We start from the raw sequence: 23,406 nt of genomic DNA on the forward strand, positions 1-23,406 counted from the left end.
GCACTTTATTTTAAGAATGTGAAATGTCAGAATAATAGTAGAGAGAATGATTTCTTTTAGATTTTATTTCTTTCATCACATTCCCAGTGGGGCAGAAATGTACATACACCCAATTAGTATTTGGTAGCATTACCTTTAAATTGTTAAACTTGGGTCAAACGTTTCGGGTAGCCTTCCACAAGCTTCCCACAATACGTTGGGTGAATTTTGGCCCATTCCTCCTGACAGAGCTGGTGTAACTGAGTCAGGTTTGTAGGCCTTCTTGATCGCACACGCCTTTTCAGTTCTGCCCACAAATTTTCTATAGGATTGAGGTCAGGGCTTTGTGATGGTCACCTCAATACCTTGACTTTGTTGTTCTTAAGCCATTTTGCCACAACGTTGGAAGTATGCGTAGGGTCATTGTCCATTTGGAAGACCCATTTGCAACCAAGCTTTAACTTCCTGACTGATGTCTTGAGATGTTGCTTCAATATATCCACATAATTTTCATGCCTCATGATGCCATCCATTTAGTGAAGTGCACCAGTCCCTCATGCAGCAAAGCAACCCCACAACATGTTGCTGCCACCCCCGTGCTTCACGGTTGGGATGGTGTTCTCCGGCTTGCAAGCCTCCCCCCTTTTCCTCCAAACATAATGATGGTCATTATGGCCAAACAGTTCTATTTTTGTTTCATCAGACCAGAGGACGTTTTCCCAAAAAGTACGATCTTTGTCCCCATGTGCAGTTGCAAACCGTAGTCTGTCTTTTTTATGACGGTTTTGGAGCAGTGGCTTCTTCCTTGCTGAGCGGCCTTTCAGGTTATGTTGATATAGGACTCGTTTTACTGTGGATATTGATACCTTTGTACCTGTTTCCTCAGGCACCTTCACAAGGTCCTTTGCTGCTGTTCTGGGATTGATTTGCACTTTTCACACCAAAGTACGTGCATCTCTAGGAGACAGAACGTGTCTCCTTCCTGAGTGGTATGACAGCTGTATGATCCCATGGTGTTTATACTTGCGTACTATTGTTTGTACAGATGAACATGGTACCTTCAGGAGTTTGGAAATTGCTCCCAAGGATGAACCAGACTTGTGGAGGTCTACAATTTTTTGGGGGGGGCTGATTTCTTTCCATTGTCCCATGATGTCAAGCAAAGAGGCACTGAGTTTGAAGGTAGGCCTTGAAATACATCCACATGTACACCTCCAATTGACTCAAATGAGGTCAATTAGCCTATCAAAAGCTTCGAAAGCCATGATATCATTTTCTGGAATTTTCCAAACTGTTTAAAGGCACAGTCAACTTAGTGTATGTAAACTTCTGACCCACTGGAATTGTGATACAGGGAATTACAAGTGAAATAATATGTCTGTAAACAATTGTTGGAAAAATGACTTGTGTCATGCACAAAGTAGATGTCCTAACTGACTTGCCAAAACAAAAGTTTGTTAACAAGAAATTTGTGGAGATATATATATAAAAAAAAAAAAGAGTTTTAATGACTCTAACCTAAGTGTATGTAAACTTCCGACTTCAACTGGATTTGATATAAACTCAACGAAAAAAGAAAAGTCCTCTCACTGTCAACTGCGTTTATTTTCAGCAAACTTAACGTGTAAATAGTTGTATGATCATAACAAGATTCAACAACTGAGACATGAAATTAACAAGTTCCACAAACATGTGACTAACATAAATTGAATAATGTGTCTTTGAACAAGGGGGGGTTAAAATCAAAGTAACAGTCAGTATCTGGTGTGGCCACCAGCTGCATTAAGTACTGTAGTGCATCGCCTCCTCATGGACTGCACCAGATTTGCCAGTTCTTGCTGTGAGACCCTGTAACCCCACTCATCCACCATGGCACCTGCAAGTTCCTGGACATTTCTGGGGGGAATGGCCCTAGCCCTTACTCTCTGATCCAACAGGTCCCAGACGTGCTAAATGGGATTGAGATCCAGGCTCTTCACTGGCCATGGCAGAACACTGACATTCCTGTCTTGCAGGAAATCACACACAGAACGAGCTGTATGGCTGGTGGCATTGTCATGCTGGAGGGTCATGTCAGAATGAGCCTGCAGGAAGGGTACCACATGAAGGAAGAGGATGTCTTCCCTGTAACGCATACCGTTGAGATTGCCTGCAATGACAACAAGCTCAGTCCGATGATGCTGTGACACACCGCCCCAGACCATGAAGGATCCTCCACCTCCAAATCGATCCCGCTCCAGGGTACAGGCCTCGGTGTAACGCTTATTCCTTAAGCAATAAACGAGAATCCCACCATCACCCCTGGTGACACAAAACCGCGACTAGTCAGTGAAGAGCACTTTTTGCCAGTCCTGTCTGGTCCAGCGATGGTGGGTTTGTGTCCATAGGCAACGCTGTTGCCGGTGAGGTCTGGTGAGGACCTGCCTTACAACAGGCCTACAAGCCCTCAGTCCAGCCTCTCTCAGCCTATTGTGGACAGTCTGAGCACTGATGGAGGGATTGTCCATTCCTGGTGTAACTCGTGCAGTTGTTGTTGCCATCCTGTACCTGTCCCGCAGGTGTGATGTTCGGATCTACCGATCCTGTGCATGTGTTGTTACACGTGGTCTGCCACTGCGAGGACGATCAGCTGTCCGTCCTGTCTCCCTGTTGCGCGGTCTTAGGCGTCTCACAGTACAAACATTGCAATTTATTGCCCTGACCACATCTGCAGTCCTCATTCCTCATTGAAGCATGCCTAAGGCACGTTCACACAGATGAGCAGGGACCCTGGGCATCTTTCTTTTTGTGTTTTTCAGAGTTAGTAGAAAGGGCTCTTTAGTGTCCTAAGTTTCCATAACTGTGACCTTAATTGCTTAAGCTGTTAGTGTCTTAACGACCGTTCCACAGGTGCAAGTTCATTAATTGTTTATGGTTCGTTGAACAAGCATGGGAAACCGTGTTTAAACCTTTTACAACGAAGATCTGTTTAGTTATTTGGATTGTTACGAATTATCTTTGAAAGACAGGATCCTAAAAAGGGACGTTTCTTTTTTTGCTGAGTTTATATATTTACAAAGCAAACATATGGGGGATTGATGAAAGCCACAATCTATTTGCTACAATGATCTGCTCCCTAAAAATACAAAAATCAACTTTACAATTGGCACTATGAATTGGGGCAGGTAGCATTCTCCTGGCATCCGCCAAACCCAGGTTTGTCTGCCAAACTGCCAGATGGCGAAGTGGGATTCAGCACTCCAGAGAACAGTTTCCACTGCTCCAGAGTCCAATGGCAGTGAGCTTTACATCACTCCAGCTGACGCTTGGCATTGCGCATGCTGATCTTAGGCGTGTGTGTGGCTGCTCGGCCATGTAAACCCATTTCATGAAGCTCCCGGTGCACAGTGCTAACGTTTGGAACTGAGGACAAACGATTTTTACTCGCTATGCGCTTCAGCACTCAGAGGTCCCGTTCTGTGAGCTTGTGCGTCCTACCACCTCGCGGCTGAGCCGTTGAAGCTCCTAGATGTTTCCACTTCATAATAACAGCATTTACAGTTGACCGGTGCAGCTCTAGCAGGGCAGAAATTTGACTTACTGACTTGTTGGAAAGGAGGCATACTATGACGGTGCCACGTTGAAAGTCACTGAGCTCTTTGGTAAGGCCATTCTGCTGCCAATGTTTGTCTATGGAGATTGCATGGCTGCGTGCATTTTTTTTACACCTGTCAGCAACAGGTGTGGCTGAAATAGCCGAATCCACTAAATTGAAGGGGTGTCCACAGACTTCTGTGCATATTGAAAAAGAAAAACCCACGGAAACAGACACAATGACTATAAAATAAGGATTGTGATATGCCAGCTGATGGTAGAAAAGTCAACAGTTACTTTAGAGATGGTATAGGACTCTCACCTTGAGGTAAACGCTATAGCCAACATGCACACACACGAACCAGAAATAAGTGGCGTAAAGAAACATGGGCATGGCACACATACGGAGAAAGCAGCGAAGCTCAGCGACACATATTTAGATCGATGACACCAAATGAAGGACAGGACACAAACAAAAGATTGAAGATAGGAAAAGCAATATCTTGGCCACAGATCCAGATGTCTGAATTCATGGGAAAATATTGGAATAAAGTGGGAATGCTAAACGTGCTGTTCACACACACACACACAAATGCACGCAAACGCATGCACACTAGCTCTGAGAACGCAGTATGTCAAGGCAAGTGGGGGCAGTGTGTTTACCGGCGAAGGTACCCTTGCTGAGGCACTCTTTGATGCGGTTGGCTCGGCGGACATGGAAGGCCTTGGTGATCTCCTGGTTCATGAAGCTTTCACGGTTCAGCACGTTGGCCACCATCATCCTCAGGTCAAACACCTCCAGCAGCTCGGCGATGGTGGCCACCTGCATCAGGCCCCCTCGGCTCTCGTCCAGACTGCCTGTGTACAGGTACTGCAGCACCGCCTGGAACCACAGCAAAGTTGAAAAAATAATCAACACCCTCTCGGAATTGAGTATTAAGCCAAGCAGTGGTATAAATTAAGTTAATAAACACCATTTGATGTGTTTGGATTAACTTCACTTTAATGACCTTTAATTCTCCTTTAAAATGTCTTTGTTGCCCTAAAATGTGTTATGGTTGGAATGACCAGTGGGGGACATTCTTCACAGTGAACTAAAATGATTATACAACCCTGGAACAGTGATGGGAATGGGAACCTCACGGTGTAGCTGGTTTTGCATGATTTAATATAGTGATTTAGCAGACGCTATTATCCAAAGCATCTTGCAAGAATTGTTTTGTTGGTATCTGATCTTACCTGGAAGGGTTCTTCCTGTATGAGGCCGTCCATGGAGACCACAGTCATGAGGCGAAGTCGCCCCGTCTCAGGATCAGCTATGTGCTCCAGGTACACACTCAGGAAGCCCCTCCCCCATCCCGAGAGGCCACGGCCGGCTCCCAGGGGCCCCAGAGGGCACTGGCTCCTGGCGGGGAGGGCGTTATCACTTTTGGAAGTCCTCAGGGAGCCCTGCTGGAGCATGGGTGGCCGTTTGAGTCCCCTGGCGCCCCCCTCCCCCTCCTTATCGATGTCCAAGCTCTTCGTGCGCCCCGCCTGCTCTTTGGCCCCTCTCCTGCTCTGCTCGTCCTCCTCCCCGCTCTCAGCTCGCTCCTCTCCCTCCCAATCTGACTCAGTAGCCAGCAGGTCCAGGGTGAAGAGGTCATAGAACTTGGAGCAGGATGTGGCCAGGTAGACTTTGTGTGCGAAGACGCGCGTGGCACCGCCCTGGAGAAGGAAGAGGACGTCGGCGCACAGCGACTGGCAGAAGAGGGAATCAGGGGCCTCTCCATCGATGGGAGGGGGGTCGGGGATGCCAACCACAGGGCGAGGGGGACGGGGAGGCAGGAACGGTGCCTGGAGGAGGGGCCGCTGGACTCTCTTCAGGTGGGACTTCCAGAACTGGAGGTGGCGGCGGGAGATAAGGGCAGAACGGATAGCATTGTCGAACACATCCTTTACCCCAAACTGGGCCACGATGCTGGTCTCAAAGTAGGGAATGCCCAGCTCCTTTGCCACCTCGTGGCCTCTCTCTGGAGGTAGGATATCTGTTGGCTTGATGGGTCTGAGGACAAAGGGAGAGGGTTAGAGAATTAGCAGAGAGATAGATATCTAATGAAATGATTGTGCTATAACTGTGCTATCGTGGGCTGTAACTGAGTCAAGAATGTATTAGACAATAACAAGGAAAGAAACTATGGACAGACAGAAGGCTGGACAGGTATGTTTGCGATTCAATCAAATGCCAAACATCCAGCCAATGGATGTGATGGGACTGCTGCGGTCAAGGTGGTCCAGACCTGGGTTCAAAAACTATTTTAAGTATTTCAATTACTTTCAAAGAGTCAAATATTGCCATGTATTTGAAAATACTGAAATACACAGACAAGTGTATTTTCAAACACAAATATTTAAATACTGCATTTGTTCCCTGGTCTGTTTTGTCCTAGGGGATACTTGAGATATATTTGGAAACAAATATTGTTGGCTATTTGAAAATAGTTTCAAATAGTAGGTCTATTTCTAGGAAATGATTTGAAAATACTTTCAAATACTTCAAATAAAAGTAGTTGGATTCGGGCACATTACTTGAAAATCAAAACATAAAATAAGAAAGTAAATATGCTTATAATGGCGCCGGAGGGGATGGGTGACGATTTACCAACTGTGCTATTGTGTGTGTTTTTTCGTACATTATTTTGTACATAATGTCGCTGCTACCATCGCTTATGACCAAAAACAGCTTCTGGATATCAGATCAGCGATCACTCACCTTGAACTTCACCAACAAGCTATCATGTTCAAACACACCAAGACAGTCGTGAAGAGGGCATGACAAAACCTTTTACCCCCCCCCCCCTAGGAGACTGAAAAGATTTGACATGGGTCCCCAGATCCTCTAGAAGTTCTACAGCTGCACCATCGAGAGGATCCTGACCAGTTGAATCACCGTCTGGCATCCGACCGTAAGGCGCTAGAGGGTAGTGCATACTGCCCCCCCGTGATTTTACACTGCTGCTACTCGTTGTTTATTATCTATGCAGGCACTTCACCCCTACCTACATGTACAAATGACCTCGACTAACCTGTACCCCCGCACATAGCCTCGGTACTGTTATTTTCTTGTGTTACTTTTTATTTTTTACTTTAGTTTATTTAGTAAATATTTTCTTAACTCTATTTCTTGAACTGCATTGTTGGTTAAGAGCTTGTAAGTAAGCATTTCACGATAAGGTAACCTGTGGTATTCAGCGCATGTGACAAATACGATTTGATTTTAAACCCAGGTCTGACATGGACCCGTCTCAGGAAGACCAGGGTGATTGTGGTCTTACTTGGCTAGGGGTCTGCGGGCGCGGTTGACAGCCTCCAGGTCGGCATAGCGCAGGTCCAGCTGGCAGCCCACCAGGATGATAGGGGTGCGGGGGCAGAAGTGCTTAATCTCAGGGTACCACATGGTGCGGACGTGGCGCAGGGAGTTGGGGTTGGCCAGGGAGAAACACAGCACCACCACGTCAGACCTGTGCCACACACAAATAAGAGAGGAGGGCGAGATAGTTGGGGAAAGGAGGGAGGGGGTAAGAGAGAGAGAGAGAGAGATGGAAGTGCATTCCTGGAGGTCAAAAACATGTCTGAAAAGAGTCTGCACTAGTGCTGCTAGGCACAGTGAATATGGATGGCGACACTGAGCGGGCTGGGGTGTGAGGTCATAGGGTTGTGTGTGTGTGTGTGTGTGTCATGTCTACAGGCCTCTGAGGCTGGTGGGCTATGAAGCCCCTTTCTATCTCTTATGTAAGCCCACTAAGGCTGTAAGGCTGCCAATGCCACAGAAAGTGGCTAATAATAGAGCAACACACACACACACACACACACACACACACACAAACAATAGCTACAGTGCAGCATCAGCTACTTACTTCCTCAGCCAGTCAGTGCGATGGGCCAGGCGGACAACAGGACTTAAGGCTGTTCTCAACCACTAGTGTCTCTGAGGCACGGCTCTGACGGGCATGTGAGTGTAGCTTCCCATATGTGAATGAATATGCCAGCTACCACATAACCAGCACAGCACAGCACTAAGGGAGCCTCTCCACTCTTCCCTGATTTCAGACTAAACAGAGCACTCCATTATAGTGCCAATGGAAATGGACTTCAGTAAAGATAAATAGGCTAATTGTTTAATTTTATTGGGATTTATCCGGGGTCAAAACATGGAATTCACTAAATATATTATTATAATTTGAATCAATAAGTAGGGCTGTGACGGTCATAGAATTTTGGATGACAGTAATTGGTATAATGGCATAATTGGGTGGACCATTGCGAGTGTATCTATAGGAGCGAAGAGGGAATTAAAAGCAGGAAGTCAAAGAAGGAAGTGTATCCATCAATATGTACTGATAATATTGTTGATTCAACTTAGACATTACAAAAAATACATTCCATTGCATGAGCCTCATAAGTCAACATAATTAGAATTAACATTCTACATTTCAGCACGGAGCAACAAAGTGTTAGTACGTTGTTAAGATTCCATGTTACCGCAGAAATGGACTCAACTGCAGGAATGTCCCGCTGACCCGTCTTCAGTCAGCTGTTCGTTCCATAATCATTGGTTACACAGTTATACAGTAATTATGCCAGCCCTAAGGCCAACAACCATGGTCAGATTAATGTTTTTCAAAAGGGTTATTAACCCATAAGTGTCAAAATCCTGTCTAAGCTGGCAGGGGAGTGTGTGTATGTGTGTGTGTGTGTGTGTGTGTAGGGGGGGGGGGGGTTCTACTAAGCTATATGGCAGCCTTTCTTAAAGTATGGGTTGCGACATGTCAGAGTAAATGTATAATTATTTCATGAAATGATATGGCCAAGTGCAACTGCACTCTCTGTTCAGTGCGCTCTGATTAGCAGCGTTTTCTCTACTCAGTTTGGCAGCTGCGTCAGTGGACGGGAGATCCCAATGTGCTTCGAGGTTTACCTGATGTTTTTTTCTGCAGTTTTTTTGAAGATCACTCCGCAGTACTGTCATACAGCAGCAGATGATGGTGCGCCATCAGCCACTTGCCGTGTTCAAGACAACTGGGAACTCGGAAAAATACGAGGTCAAATCATGATTTCAGTGATCTTCAGGTTGGAAAGTTGTAGCTATAGAAAGAGGCCGAGTTGGATGACCGTTCAAATTGATTTGACCCAGTTGGAACTTGTTTTTTTCCCCTCAGAGTTCCCAGTTATATTTGAACACACTGAAGCTGAATGTGGGAGATTTCCGAGTTCCTGGTTGTTTTGAAGCGGCAACTGAATTGTCATTCCCACTCGCCTTCCCTCACCGCTGTCATCAAATGGACTCAAGCTAGCAACAAGTTCTGACTGAGCCCAACTGTCATGAAACGCAAATACAGCGATGAGTTTCTCTCTCTTGGTTTAATACACACTTTGAGAAATAACGAGGAGCGCCCAATGTGTTTTGTGCGGGTTAGTGCTGAATGAGTCTCTCAAAATGGAACAAATTAAAACGACACGTCCCGACCAAACAGCCACAGCATGACGGTCAACCCAGGGAGTTCTTTCAGGACAGGGCAGAATGCTTCAGGAAACAGTGCTTCGACAGTGGATGACTAAATCAGGTGATGGTAAGCAGAAATAAGGGAGTACTATCTCTCATAGTAGTCGATGTGAGTTTCTCTTTCAAACAATCTCCTTGTACACAGCTAATAGCTAGCTGGCTAACGTTAGCCAAAGCAAGCTAGCTAGCTATTGATAGTGAAATCATAAGTAACAGTACATATGAAGATGACACATGATCAGGCCTACTGTATAAATTATTGTTGAAAACAAGTCTAGGTTGGAACTGTTGCTGTTTAAATACAAGTCATATTTTTGATTCTGAACTGCTATAAACTGCAAGGTGGTTTTTGAGGCTAACACACACACAGTTCTGGGTTGCTGATCTACAGCAGGAAGCGGTCTCCTGCCTGGCTGAGAAAGCAGTAGATGTTCTGACCTAGTTTGGCACCACATACTTATGTGAGACAGGGTTCTGGATTCTGGCATACTTAAAAAAAACAGCACAGAAACAGATCCAATGCTGAGCATTACCTCAGGGTTGCACTGTCAAAAACTAAGCCCAGAATAGACACGCTTGTTGAAAACTTCAACCAGTCGCACACCTCTCATTAGGACTGTGTGCGCGTGTGTGTTTTCCAGTTTCTGAAAGAAAATGATTTCTTTGTTTTTAATAGCAACAGTTCCAACCTAGACAGATATGTAAGAGTGTTTTTTAATGGGGAAAAACAAACATGAATAGTTAATTAAATGGGTATTTCATTTCATTGTTATTTGTCTATATTGCATTTGTTTTAGGCAATGAAATGTACCAATATTTGCATATAGTTGCATGTTTTCATAAGCTTGCGTCCCAGGAAAAACACAGACTTTCTCATTTGGTTCTCAGGCTGAACAAGTTTAAGAACCCCTGGTATATGTAATTGTTTAAGTATGTCATACCAAGGATCATTTAGCTATTTTATTTTGAATTTGAAAACCCCTTGAAGTATCAAACAAAAAAAAGAAAGTTTTTGTGAGAACACCGATTTTCTGGATGTCTCATGGTCTGACAAACACAGCTCTAGCTCTGTCACTTTTCACCGCAGATGCGGTGACATAGGCGTATCCAATGCAAAAAAAAAAAAGAGGTATCTCTAGCTTAAACTGACATATTTATGGGGATTTTTGTATTATGCTAATTCGATTTCGGTGGGGCGCGGACATCAACCTTAGGGGTTAAGACGATAATGGAAGATGAAACATTCGGGGATGAGCTCAAGTTCTACTGAAACGTAACCGGTCAACAGAGTCAACTAGGTTTAAACAACTAGGTAATGCACAGCCAACATGATAAAAGCTAGAAGCTAGATAGAGTCGTCGGCAAAATAGGCAAAAGAATAACACCTGTTCCATAGACCACATCTTAACTTCCACCAATATGTAACCTATGGAAAATTACACCTTCTCTAAATGTTCGACGTAATCCTGTGCTAAACCATGACATCATAGGGCTAGTATTGACACAGTACGCACAAGTACACACACAAACAGGAATTCCCATTAGCATCCTGTCAATGTGTCATTTCCATGGCTCAGACTGCTTTAATCTATGTTAGTGTGTTTGTGCTTTTGCCCTTGTGGTAAGGGTTGTGACTCTCCCTGCATCTGTCTGATGAATCTGTCCATGTGAATGTTCATACGTCCATGTATGAGTCAGAGAGGAGAAGACAAAACACGCTGACACACATTGGGAGTCTATATAGCTCACTGAAACCGTTGGCCAATCATTTACCAACTACACGTGAATAAGAACTATTAGGAGGTTTTTTGTTGAAGTTTCGTCTGGGTACAGATCTAGGATCAGCTTCCCCTCCCCCAAACCTAACCTTAACTATTAGTGGGGGGAAATCCAAAACTGACCCAAGTTCAGCATCTAGGGGCAACTTCACCCTACTCTGTCATTGTCAAGTCAATCTACAAAGGTCAGCAGGGCTGCTAGCTAACATTATGTAACCAAAGCTAGGTGTTAAATGTTTTAACAGGATATAGAGTGAGGCTGAGCTCAAACTCCTGACTGACTGGCTGACTGCTTGGTGTATACACAACCCAGCAGAGATCCCTAGATACAGACACACACTTCCCACTGTTATTAGAGATTTTGCAAGCACTATGTCACTCCATAATGGTGACAGAAGTGTTAATAACTCACCTATTTAGTCATTGGAGTGACATACTGTGGGCATTAAATCAATAATAGGCTAACTTCTTGATAACGTCTTGATACAAATAAATAAGTAATAAATAAATTAGTAATTGAGACTATAATATATACATACATACACATACTACCACTCCAAAGTTTGGGGTCACTTAGAAATGTCCTTATTTTTGAAAGAAAAGCACATTTTTTGTCCATTAAAATATCATATTGATCAGAAATACAGTGCAGACATGGTTAATGTTGTAAATGACTATTGTAGCTGGAAAGGGAAGATTTTTGTATGGAATATCTACATAGGCATACAGAGGCCCATAATCGGCAACCATCACTCCTGTGTTCCAATTGCACATTGTGTTAGCGAATCCAAGTTTATCATTTTACATGGCTAATTGATCATTAGAAAAACCTTTTGCAATTATGTTAGCATGGCTTAAAACTGTCTCACTGTCAACAGTGAAGAGGAGACTCGGGGATGCTGGCCTTCTAGGCAGAGTTCCTCTGTCCAGTGTATGTGTCCTTTTGCCCATCTTAATCTTTTATTTTTATTAGCCAGTTTGAGATATGGCTTTTTCTTTTCAACTCTGCATTGAAGGCCTGCATCACAGAGGTGCCTCTTCACTGTTGACGTTGAGACTGGTGTTTTGCGGGTACTATTTAATGAAGCTGCCAGTTGAGGATTTGTAAGGCATCTGTTTTTCAAACTAATGTATTGTCCTCTTGTGCACCGGGGCCTCCAACTCCTCTTTCTATTCTGGTTAGGCTATTTAAAAAATATATATAATTATTATTATTTTTAAAATTTTACCCCGTTTTCTCCCCAATTTCGTGGTATCCAATTGTTTTAGTAGCTACTATCTTGTCTCATCGCTACAACTCCCGTACGGGCTCGGGAGAGACGAAGGTTGAAAGTCATGCGTCCTCTGATACACAACCGCACTGCTTCTTAACACAGCGCGCATCCAACCCGGAAGCCAGCCGCACCAATGTGTCGGAGGAAACACCGTGCACCTGGCAACCTTGGTTAGCGCGCACTGCGCCCGGCCCACCACAGGGCCCGCCACAGGAGTCGCTGGTGTGCGATGAGACAAGGACATCCCTACCGGCCAACCCCTCCCTAACCCGGGCCGTCGCCCGGGCCAATTGTGCGTTGTCCCACGGACCTCCCGGTCGCGGGCGGTTACGACAGAGCCTGGGCGCGAACCCAGAGTCTCTGATGGCACAGCTGGCGCTGCAGTACAGCACCCTTAACCACTGCGCCACCCGGGAGGCCTGGTTTGCGTTGTTCTGTGAAGGGAGTAGTACACAGCGTTGTACAAGATCTTCAGTTTCTTGGCAATTTCTCGAAAGGAATAAACTTAATTTCTCAGAACAAGAATAGACTGACGAGTTTCAGAAGAAAGGTATTTGTTTCTGACCATTTTGAGCCTGTAATCGAGCCCACAAACGCTGATGCTCCTGATTCTCAACTGGTCTGAAGAAGGCCAGTTTTATTGCTTCTTTAACCAGTTAGAGCTCTAGGGGCGCTATTTCATTTTTGGATAAAAAACGTTCCCGTTTTAAGCGCGATATTTTGTCACGAAAAGATGCTCGACTATGCATATTCTTGACAGTTTTGGAAAGAAAACACTCTGAAGTTTCAGAATCTGCAAAGATTTTGTCTGTAAGTGCCCCAGAACTCATTCTACAGGCGAAACCAAGATGATGCATCACCCAGGAATTAGCAGAATTTCTGAAGCTCTGTTTTCCATTCTCTCCTTATATGGCTGTATATGGCTCCTTATATGGCTGTATTTGTAGGCATATCATTGGAAGATTGACCATAAGAGACTACATTTTCCAAGTGTCCGCCTGGTGTCCTGCGTCGAATTCGGTGCGCAATTGCCAGCTGCTTCTACTTTACCATTTGATTCAGGGGAGAAAGCATGTGTCCAAGAACGATGTATCAATGAAGAGATATGTGGAAAAACACCTTGATGATTGATTCTAAACAACGTTTGCCATGTTTTCAGTCGATATTATGGAGTTAATTTGGAAAAAAGTTCGCGTTTTGAGGACTGAATTTTCAGATTTTTTTTGGTAGCCAAATGTGATGTATAAAACGGAGCTATTTCTAATACACAAGGAATCTTTTTGGAAAAACTGAGCATCTGCTATCTAACTGAGAGTATCCTCATTGAAAACATCAGAAGTTCTTCAAAGGTAAATTATTTTATTTGAAGGCTTTTATGTTTTTGTTAATGTTGCATGCTGGATGCTAACGCTAATGCTAACGCTAAATGCTAACGCGAAATGCTAACGCTAGCTAGCTACTTTTACACAAATTATTGTTTTCCTATGGTTGAGAAGCATATTTTGAAAATCTGAGATGACAGTGTTGTTTACAAAAGGCTAAGCTTGAGAGATGGCATATTTATTTCATTTCATTTGCGATTTTCATAAATAGTTAACGTTGTGTTATGCTAATGAGCTTGCTGATAGATTTACACAATCCTGGATACAGGGGTTTTTTCATAGCTAAACGTGACGCAGAAAACGGAGCGATTTGTCCTAAACAAATAATCTTTCAGGAAAAACTGAACATTTGCTATCTGAGAGTCTCCTCATTGAAAACATCTGAAGTTCTTCAAAGGTAAATGATTTTATTTGAATGCTTTTCTGTTTTTTTGTGTAAATGTTGCCAGCTGAATGCTAATGCTAAATGCTACGTTAGCCATCAATACTGTTACACAAATGCTTGTTTTGCAATGGTTGAGAAGCATATTTTGAAAATCTGAGATGACAGTGTTGTTAACAAAAGGCTAAGCTTGAGAGCTAGCATATTTATTTCATTTCATTTGCGATTTTCATGAATAGTTAACGTTGCGTTATGGTAATGAGCTTGAGTCTGTATTCACGATCCCGGATCCGGGATGGGGAGATCAGAAAGGTTAAGGACAACAGTTTTCATCTGTTCTAACATAATTGCAAAAGCGTTTGCTATTGATCAATTAGCCTTTTAAAACGATAAACTTGGATTAGCGAACACAAAGTGCCATTGGAATATAGGACTGATGGATGCTGATAATGGGCCTCTGAACACCTATGTAGATATCCCCCCCCCCCCCCCCCAAAAAAAATCTGCCGTTTCCAGCTCCAATAGTCATTTACAACATTAACAATGTCTACACTGTATTTCGGGTCTATTTGATGTTATTTTAAATAGACAAAAAATTTACCTTTCTTTCAAAAACAAGGTCATTTCTAAGTGACCACAAACTTTTGAACGGTGTGTAAATATATATACACCCTATGATCAAATAACAAACCCTATGAAATACTCTTGTACAGAGAGAGGACAGTGTGAGCATACTTATAAGTAGTTGATTGGGGGAAGTTAGGAACCAATATACACAGGCAGTTAGGAAAGCAAAGGCTAGCTTTTTCAAACATAAATTTGCATCCTGTAGCACTAACTCCAAAAAGTTCTGGGACACTAAAGTCCATGGAGTAAGAGCACCTCCTCCCAGCTGCCCACTGCACTGAGGCTAGGAAACACTGTCACCACCGATAAATCCACGATAACTGAGAATTTCAATAGGCATTTTTCTACAGGTGGCCATGCTTTCCACCTGGCTACCCATACCCCGGTCAACAGCCCTGCACCCCCCACAGCAACTTGCCCAAGCCTCCCCATTTCTCCTTCACCCAAATCCAGATAGCTGATGTTCTGAAAGAGCTGCAAAATCTGGACCCCTACAAATCAGCCGGGCTAGACAATCTGGACCCTCTCTTTCTCTACAAGCACATTCATCTTCTGCACATCTATCACTCCTGTGTTTGATTGCTAAATTGTAATTATTTTGCCACTATGTCCTATTTATTGCCTTACCACCCGTATCCTACCTCATTTGAACACACTGTATATAGACTTTTCTATTGTGTTATTGACTGTATGTTTGTTTATTCCATTTGTAACTCTGTGTTGATGTTTGTGTCGCACTGCTTTGCTTTATCTTGGCCAGGTTGCAGTTGTAAATGAGAACGTTTTCTCAACTAGCCTACCTGGTTAAAAAAGGTGAAATAAATAATACTAAAATAAAATAAGGGTGCTTGCATGGGGTGGCATGGCGATCTGAGGGTGGGTTTAGGGCAAGATGTTGAGCCCCACAGCGCCCAAACAGACGGGCAGAGAACAGCTGAGCTGGCACTGTGCTATCAGCTGACTGCAGGCTGGCTGAGCACACACAGACAATGAGTCACTGACAATTTGAAAAGGAGCAGAGCCACACACACACACAGCCGCGCACGCATGCACACTCTCTGTCACTCAAAACATCCTGCTCTCATTGTGTGCGTGCGTGTGTGTGTGTGTGTGTGTGTGTGTTTGCGTGCGTGCGTTTGCGTGTGTTTGCGTGCGTGTGTTTGCGTGCGTGCGTGCGTGTGTGTGGATTAAGTCCTGCTAGCTGGCTGGGTGAGGATCAGTGCTATGTCTGAAAGGTCTGGGTGAGAGGGATAGAGATGATCCCGTTATGTCTGTCTGATGGAGGAGAGTAAATATACATGTACGTCTTCCTTGGAATATAAAAATACCCAGCACTGGAATGAGTAGGTGTGTCCAAACTTGTGACTGGTGACTTGTGACTGGTACTGTATGTATGTATGTATGTATGTATGTACAGTTGATGTCGGAAGTTTACATACACTTAAGTTGGAGTCATTAAAACTCGTTTTTCAACCACTCCACAAATTTCTTGTTGACAAACTATAGTTTTGGCAAGTTGGTTAGGACATCTACTTTATGCATGACAATACTTTTTTCCAACAATTGTTTACAGACAGATAATTTCACTTATAATTTACTGTATCATATTTTCAGTGGGTCAGAAGTTTACATGCACAAAGTTGACTGTGCCTTTAAACAGCTTGGAAAATTCCAGAAAATGATGTCATGGATTTAGAAGCTTCTGATAGGCTAATTGACATCATTTGAGTCAATTGGAGGTGTACCTGTGGATGTATTTCAATTACTACCTTCTAACTCAGTGCCTCTTTACTTGACATCATGGGAAAATCAAAAGAAATCAGCGAAGACCTCAGAAAAAAAATGTAGACCTCCACACGTCTGATTCATCCTTAGGAGCAATTTCATCCTTAGGAGCAATGTAAACTTCTGACCCACTGGTAATGTGATGAAAGAAACAAAATCTGAAATCATTCGCATTCTTAAAATAAAGTGGTGATCCTAATTGACCTAAGACAGGGAATTTTTACTAGGATTATATGTCAGGAATTGTGAAACTGAGTTTAAATGTATTTGGCTAAGGTGCATGTAAACTTCCGACTTCAACTATATGACATTTAATCCTTGTTAAAATTCCCTGTATTAGGTCAGTTAGGATCACAATTTTATTTTAAGAATGTGAAATGTCAGAATAATAGTAGAGAAAATTATTTATTTCAGCTTTTATTTCTTTCATCACATTCCCAGTGGGTCAGAAGTTTACATACACTCAATTAGAATTTGTAAGCAATGCCTTTAAATTGTTAAACTTGGGTCAAACGTTTCGGGTAGCCTTCCACAAGCTTCCCACAATACATTTGGTGAATTTTGGCCCATTCCTCCTGACAGAGCTGGTGTAACTGAGTCAGGTTTGTAGGCCTCCTTGCTTGCACACGCCTTCTCAGTTCTGCCCATAGATTTTCTATAGGATTGAGGTCAGGGCTTTGTGATGGTCACTCCAATACCTTGACTTTGTTGTCCTTAAGGCATTTTTACACAAGTTTGGAAGTATGCTTGGGGTCATTGTCCATTTGGAAGACCCATTTGCGACCAAGCTTCAACTTACTGACTGATGTCTTGAGATGTTGCTTCAATATATCCACATAATTTTCATGCCTCATGATGCCATCCATTTAGTGAAGTGCACCAGTCCCTCCTACAGCAAAGCACCCCCACAACATGATGCTGCCACCACTGTGCTTCACAGTTGGGATGGTGTTCTTCAGCTTGCAAGCCTCCCCCTTTTTCCTCCAAACATAACAATGGTCATTATGGTCAAACAGTTCTATTTTTGTTTCATCAGACCAGAGGACATTTCTCCAAAAAGTACAATCTTGTCCCCATATGCAGTTGCAAACCGTAGTATGTCTTTTTTATAGCGGTTTTGGAGCAGTGGCTTCTTCCTTGCTTAGCGGCCTTTCAGGTTATGTCGATATAGGACTCGTTTCATTGTGGATATAGATACTTTGTACCTGTTTCCTCCAGCATCTTCACAAGGTCCTTTAATGTTGTTCTGGGATTGATTTGCACTTTTCGCACCAAAGCAAGTTAATCTCTAGGAGACAGAACGCGTCTCCTTCCTGAGCGGGATAATGGCTGCATGGTCTCATGGTGTTTATACTTGCATACTACTGTTTGTACAAATGAACGTGGTACCTTCATGCATTTGGAAATTGCTCCCAAGGATGAACCAGACTTGTGGATGTCCACAATTTGTTTTCTGTCTTGGCTGATTTCTTTTGATTTTCCCATGATGTCAAGCAAAGAGGCACTGAGTTTGAAGGTAGGCCTTAAAATACATCCACAGGTACACCTCCAATTGACTCAAATGATGTCAATTAGCCTATCAGAAGCTTCTAAAGCCATGGCATCATTTTCTGGAATTTTCCAAGCTGTTTAAAGGCACAGTCAACACAGTTAACTTCTGACCCACTGGAATTGTGATACAGTGAATTATAAGTGAAATAATCTGGCTGTAAACAATTGTTTGAAAAAGTACTTGTGTCATGCACAAAGTAGATGTCTTAATCGACTTGCCAAAACTATAGTTTGTTAATTAACAAGAAATTTGTGGAGTGGTTGAAAAAGCGAGTTTTAATAACTCCAACCTAAGTGTATGTAAAAATCCGACTTCAACTGTATATATATCAAGAAATAAAGTTATACATGTTTTAATGAATATCGCTAGCAACAACAGAGTAAACTCATTTTGAATTACCTACCTACAGTAGAAAATAGTAGAATATCTCCTTTCTAATGATCTCAACTTTATTTATCAACCCCTAGTATTGAGCAAATTACAGTCATTGGAGCCAATAGGCTTTGAAAAGCACCCAGAAATAGGCGGCCAGTGCGGAAAGCTTTCTTAACTTGGGCATACATTTTCCCCTTCACATGGCTAACCTTTGTTTAACCAGCTAAACAGCTGCCCTTAGCTAAAATGTATTTGTAGTTACCTTCCTAGTAGCCTTAACGCGAACCAGTCTTCCCTAATGTGACAACGACGTGGTTTTGGAGGTATGGCAACGTGAGACTTTTGTAGCTATTAGGCTATACTCATACTTATGGTATGAGGTTGGCCAGCCTCCCCAAACCACAGCCCTAACCTTAACCATTTTGAATTAATGCCTAAACTGCTAACCTTTGAGTTGCTTCTGTTTTAACCCTGTAGCCACACGGAAATAACTCTGTAACCACACAGAATTACTGCGTCACAAATAGAAGTTCCTCCATAATACGTTGCATTTCAAAGGGAAATTATGAGATCTTGTTGATACTGTATCTAGCTTTCAGTACGCACATATCAGCCACAATGACCACGTGTGACAGTGCGTGTGTATATGTAATAGTGTGTGTGTGTGTGTGCTTAAGCCCAAAAGCCACATCAGTCTCCTGAGGTGAACGGTGGGGAATTTGGGTAGATTTTAGCCAAATTAAATATTGTCAATCCTTTACAATGCCATGGCCTTAGACACTGGAGCGGGGGTGTTGCATTGTAGGGGGTTGCATTATAGCCAGGCAGGTTGAGTTATTATGTCAGTTACCAGAATCTGTCTGGACAACAAGTACCCTGACCCGAAAGTAGCCACGGCCTCTCAGTGAGTGTGTGTGTGCATGTTTGTGTGCCTCCTCACCTGCCGTACGCGAAGCGTCTGTCTTTGTGATGGTCACCGAAGGTGTCCCATAGTCTCAGGGACACACTGACCTCATCCACAACATCCCGTGATCTCTCCAACACCTAGACGGTCAGGCACACACCACACCACAGCATGAGCCAATTATTTTCAGGCTGTGCATGTTTGTGTGCGTGTGCGTGTGTGTGTGTGTGTGTGTGTGTCGCGTGGGTCCATGCCCACCTCCTGGCACACGCGGTACTGGTCAATGGCCCAGACAGTTGGCACGTGGGTGGCGAGCAGCTGGTACTGTGTGAGGGTTGCATTGCAGGCGCGGGCACAGATGAGCCTAGTCTTGCCCACCGCGTTGTCCCCTACCACAACACATTTAATGGTTTCCACGTTGGGCCGCTCATAGTCTGTGTCTATATCCATGGAGAGGGCCCTGGGAGAGAGAGGGAGAAGGAGAGAGCGGGGGTTAGAAAGTAACTCTGTTCATAGAATATAGAACGGCACATTGACACATCCATACCAAAGCGGAATGTTTAAAAAAAAGACTTACTAGTCACCAAAGTTCCAGAGCATGTCTTTGAGTAAAGTATTCAGGTACAAACGGAACAATACTGAACGGCTTTTGGCCAAGACAACAGCCAGGGTAGCTCCTAAATCAATCACCAACAGAAAAGCTTGGCCAAGGCTAGAAGCCCGAGTCCGCACTGACCAGTAACGAGCAGCTCCAGCCAAACTCCTCCAGAGTGAACACATGGTACGGGGGCAGAGAAATAAAAAACTGAGTGGCTATTTATGTCATAACAGAAGGAGAGAGCGAGAGAGAGAGAACAAGAGGCAACTATATAAACCAGAGCACAGCCCCAGTGGCAGATTTTTATTTTTGGAGGAGTGAATGATGATCCCATCTGCTGAGGGGCACTCATGAAAGACACCACTCCCCCTCCCCCTCTGCCAGGTGATATATTGATACAGCTGATATGGGCAGACCAAACCTGCAATCCTGTCCTATCACTCTGAACAAACCGTGGTCCCATAAATGGGCCGTTTTGAAAGATTCATAGGCTTATTATTATTCCATTGACATAGATGCGGCGGTGTGGCACTTCGTCCCTGCAGTGACACACAGTAGTGGCCCAAAAAAATGGCACCCATTCATCGGACACAAGAGACAATGGACAGCGGCAATCCCGCTTGCCCCCCCCCCCCCCCCGCCCACACCTCCACTCATTCCCACCAACACCTGCTCCTCTCATACATTTTATGTCCCATTTGCTACAGATCGAGACAATATTGTTTACAGGCCTAAAAAAAACAATGTCAGGTCTTGCTTAATAAAAGCTACAAAAAAACATCATGTTCCCTTTTGGAATATTCCACGTCCATTGAAGTCCTAGAGCTTCCAAAGCCACTGAGCAGCAGGTGTTCAGGTGCGGGGCCAAAACAAATGGTACTGTACAGCCTACCTTAGCCTATGTGAGTAGGGAAGAGAGTGCGCAAACCCTGAGAGATTCCGAGGGAACAGAGGGAGTTCCTGTCTACTCTAGGATTAATCTGTGCTCCATCCCTAGTTCTCGTCTCCTCTGTCTAAGACACATAGTGAGGCATGTGGGTTTACATCAGTATCGCAATAGAGGAAGTCGTAAAAGTTCCTACATCTTATCCTTATGTAACAGTTCTTCACGTAATGGCCAAAGAAGGTGCAAGAGGAGTGGACCAATAACAGCTCTCTCTGAGAGTTGTACGTGGACAAATAGGAGGGAAAGGAGGAGCGGGAGAGAGATCGCAATATTAAATCAAATGGTATCACAGTGAAATGCTTACTTACAAGCCCTGACCCAACAATGCAGTTAAGAAAAAATAAGTATTAAGTAAAAAATACAAAATAAAAGTAACAAATAATTAAAGAGCAGCAGTAAAATAACAATAGCGATATATACAGGGGGGGGGGGGGGGGGGTGACGGTACAGAGTCAATTTGCGGGGGCACCGGTTAGTCGAGGTAATTGAGGTAACATGTAAGTTAAAGTGACTATGCATAGACAATAAACAGAGTAGCAGCAGCGTAAAAGAGGGGACAACGCAAATAGTCTGGGTTGCCATTTGATTATCTGTTCAGGAGTCTTATGGCTTGGGGTAGAAGCTGTTAAGAAGCCTTTTGGACCTAGACTTGGCAATCCAGTACCGCTTGCCATGCGGTAGCAGAGAGAACAGTCTATGACTAGGTTGGCTGGAGTCTTTGACCATTTTTAAGGCCTTCCTCTGACACCACCTGGTATAGAGGTCCTGGTTGGCAGGAAGCTTGGCCCCAGTGATGTACTGGGCCGTACGCACTACCCTCTGTAATAGAGGTTGACCGATTAATCGGAATGGCCGATTAATTGGGGACGATTTCAAGTTTTCATAACAATCGAAAAACTGTATTTTCGGGCGCCAATTTGCCGATTTAATTTTTTACATTTTTATTCCTTTATTTAACTAGGCAAGTCAGTTAAGAACACATTCTTATTTCAATGACGCCCTAGGAATGGTGGGTTAACTGCCTCGTTCAGGGGCAGAACGACAGATTTTCACCGTGTCAGCTCGGGGAATACAATCTTGCAACCTTATACAGTTAACTAGTCCAACGCAATAACGACCTGCCTCTCTCTCGTTGCACTCCACAAGGAGACTGCCTGGTACGCGAATGCAGTTAGCCAAGGTAAGTTGCTAGCTAGCATTAGACTTATCTTATAAAAAAACAATCAATCATAATCACTAGTTAACTACACATAGTTGATGATATTACTATATATTATCTAGCGTGTCCTGCGTTGCATATAATCTGACTGAGCGGTGGTAGGCAGAAGCAGGCGGGTAAACATTCATTCAAACAGCACTTTCGTGCGTTTTGCCAGCAGCCCTTCGTTGTGCATCAAGCATTGCGCTGTTTATGACTTCAAGCCCATCAACTCCCGAGATGAGGCTGGTGTAACCGAAGTGAAATGGCTAGCTAGTTAGCGCACGCTAATAGCGTTTCAAACATCACTCGCTCTGAGCCTTCTAGTAGTTGTTCCCCTTGCTCTGCATGGGTAACGCTGCTTCGATGGTGGCTGTTGTCGTTGTGTTCCTGGTTCGAGCGAGGAGAGGGACGGAAGCAATACTGTTACACTGGCAATACTAAAGTGCCATAAGAACATCTAATAGTCAAAGGTTAAGGAAATACAAATGGCATAGAGGGAAATAGTCCTATAATTCCTATAATAACTACAACCTAAAACTTCTTACCTGGGAATATTGAAGACTCATGTTAAAAGGAACCACCAGCTTTCATATGTTCTCATGTTCTGAGCAAGGAACTGAAACGTTAGCTTTCTTACATAGCACATATTGCACTTTTACTTTCTTCTCCAACACTTTGTTTTTGCATTTTTAAACCAAATTGATAATTTTTCATTATTTACTTGAAGCAAAATTGATTTTATTGATGTATTATATTAAGTTAAAATAAGTGTTCATTCAGTATTGTTGTAATTGTCATTATTACAAATACATTTGTAAAAAATTGGCCGATTAATCGGTGTCAGCTTTTTTGGTCCTCCAATAATCGGTATCGGCGTTGAAAAATCATAAATCGGTCGACCTCTACTCTGTAGTGCTTTGCGGTCGGAGGCCGAGCAGTTGCCATACCAGGCAGTGATGCAACCAGACAGGATGCTCTCGATGGTGCAGCTGTAGAACCTTTTGAGGATCTGGGGACCCATGCCAGATCTTTTCAGTCTCCTGAGGGGAAATAGGCTTTGTTGTTCCCTCTTCACGACTGTCTTGGTGTGCTTGGACCATGTTAGTTTGTTGGTGATGTGGACACCAAGGAACGTGAAGCTCTCAACCTGCTCCACTACAGCCCCGTCGATGAGAATGGGGGTGTGCTCGGTCCTTCTTTTCCTGCAGTCCACAGTCATCTCCTTTGTCTTGATCACGTTCAGGGAGAGGTTGTTGTGCTGGCACCACACGTCCAGGTCTCTGACCTCCTCCCTATAGGCTGTCTCATCATTGTTGTTGATCAAGCCTACCACTATTGTGATCAAGCCTACCACTATTGTCATCGGCAAACTCGATGATGGTGTTGGAGTCGTGCCTGGCCATGCAGTCATGGGTGAACAGGGAGTGTAGGAGGGGACTGAGCACGCACCACTGAGGGGCCCCCGTGTTGACGATCAGTGTGGCGGATGTGTTGTTACCTACCCTTACCAC

The 23,406-nt window shown here is 43.8% G+C and overlaps 1 protein-coding gene across 6 annotated transcripts in view; it reads right to left on the reverse strand.

The window, feature by feature from the left end:
- Positions 1 to 23,406, reverse strand: part of LOC110535706 (rho-related BTB domain-containing protein 2) — a 101,119-nt gene that overhangs the window by 33,884 nt on the left and 43,829 nt on the right. For 5 of the 6 annotated variants that reach the window (XM_021620892.3, XM_021620893.3, XM_090190179.1 and 2 more), the window contains 5 exons: positions 19,409 to 19,610; positions 19,187 to 19,290; positions 6,864 to 7,049; positions 4,792 to 5,593; positions 4,216 to 4,435 (listed from right to left, as the gene is read on the reverse strand). In XM_021620892.3, the coding sequence (XP_021476567.3) occupies positions 4,216 to 4,435; positions 4,792 to 5,593; positions 6,864 to 7,049; positions 19,187 to 19,290; positions 19,409 to 19,600 (1,504 nt within the window). In that variant the 5' untranslated portion in view covers positions 19,601 to 19,610. Of the gene's footprint in view, positions 1 to 4,215; positions 4,436 to 4,791; positions 5,594 to 6,863; positions 7,050 to 19,186; positions 19,291 to 19,408; positions 19,611 to 19,727; positions 19,942 to 23,406 lie in introns of those variants that run through there. The other variant, XM_021620897.3, reaches the window with a different exon arrangement.

This window comes from Oncorhynchus mykiss, chromosome 11 (assembly GCF_057628025.1).
Source record: "Oncorhynchus mykiss isolate SJ-2025 chromosome 11, ASM5762802v1, whole genome shotgun sequence".
In the NCBI taxonomy this organism is placed as follows: domain Eukaryota; kingdom Metazoa; phylum Chordata; class Actinopteri; order Salmoniformes; family Salmonidae; genus Oncorhynchus; species Oncorhynchus mykiss.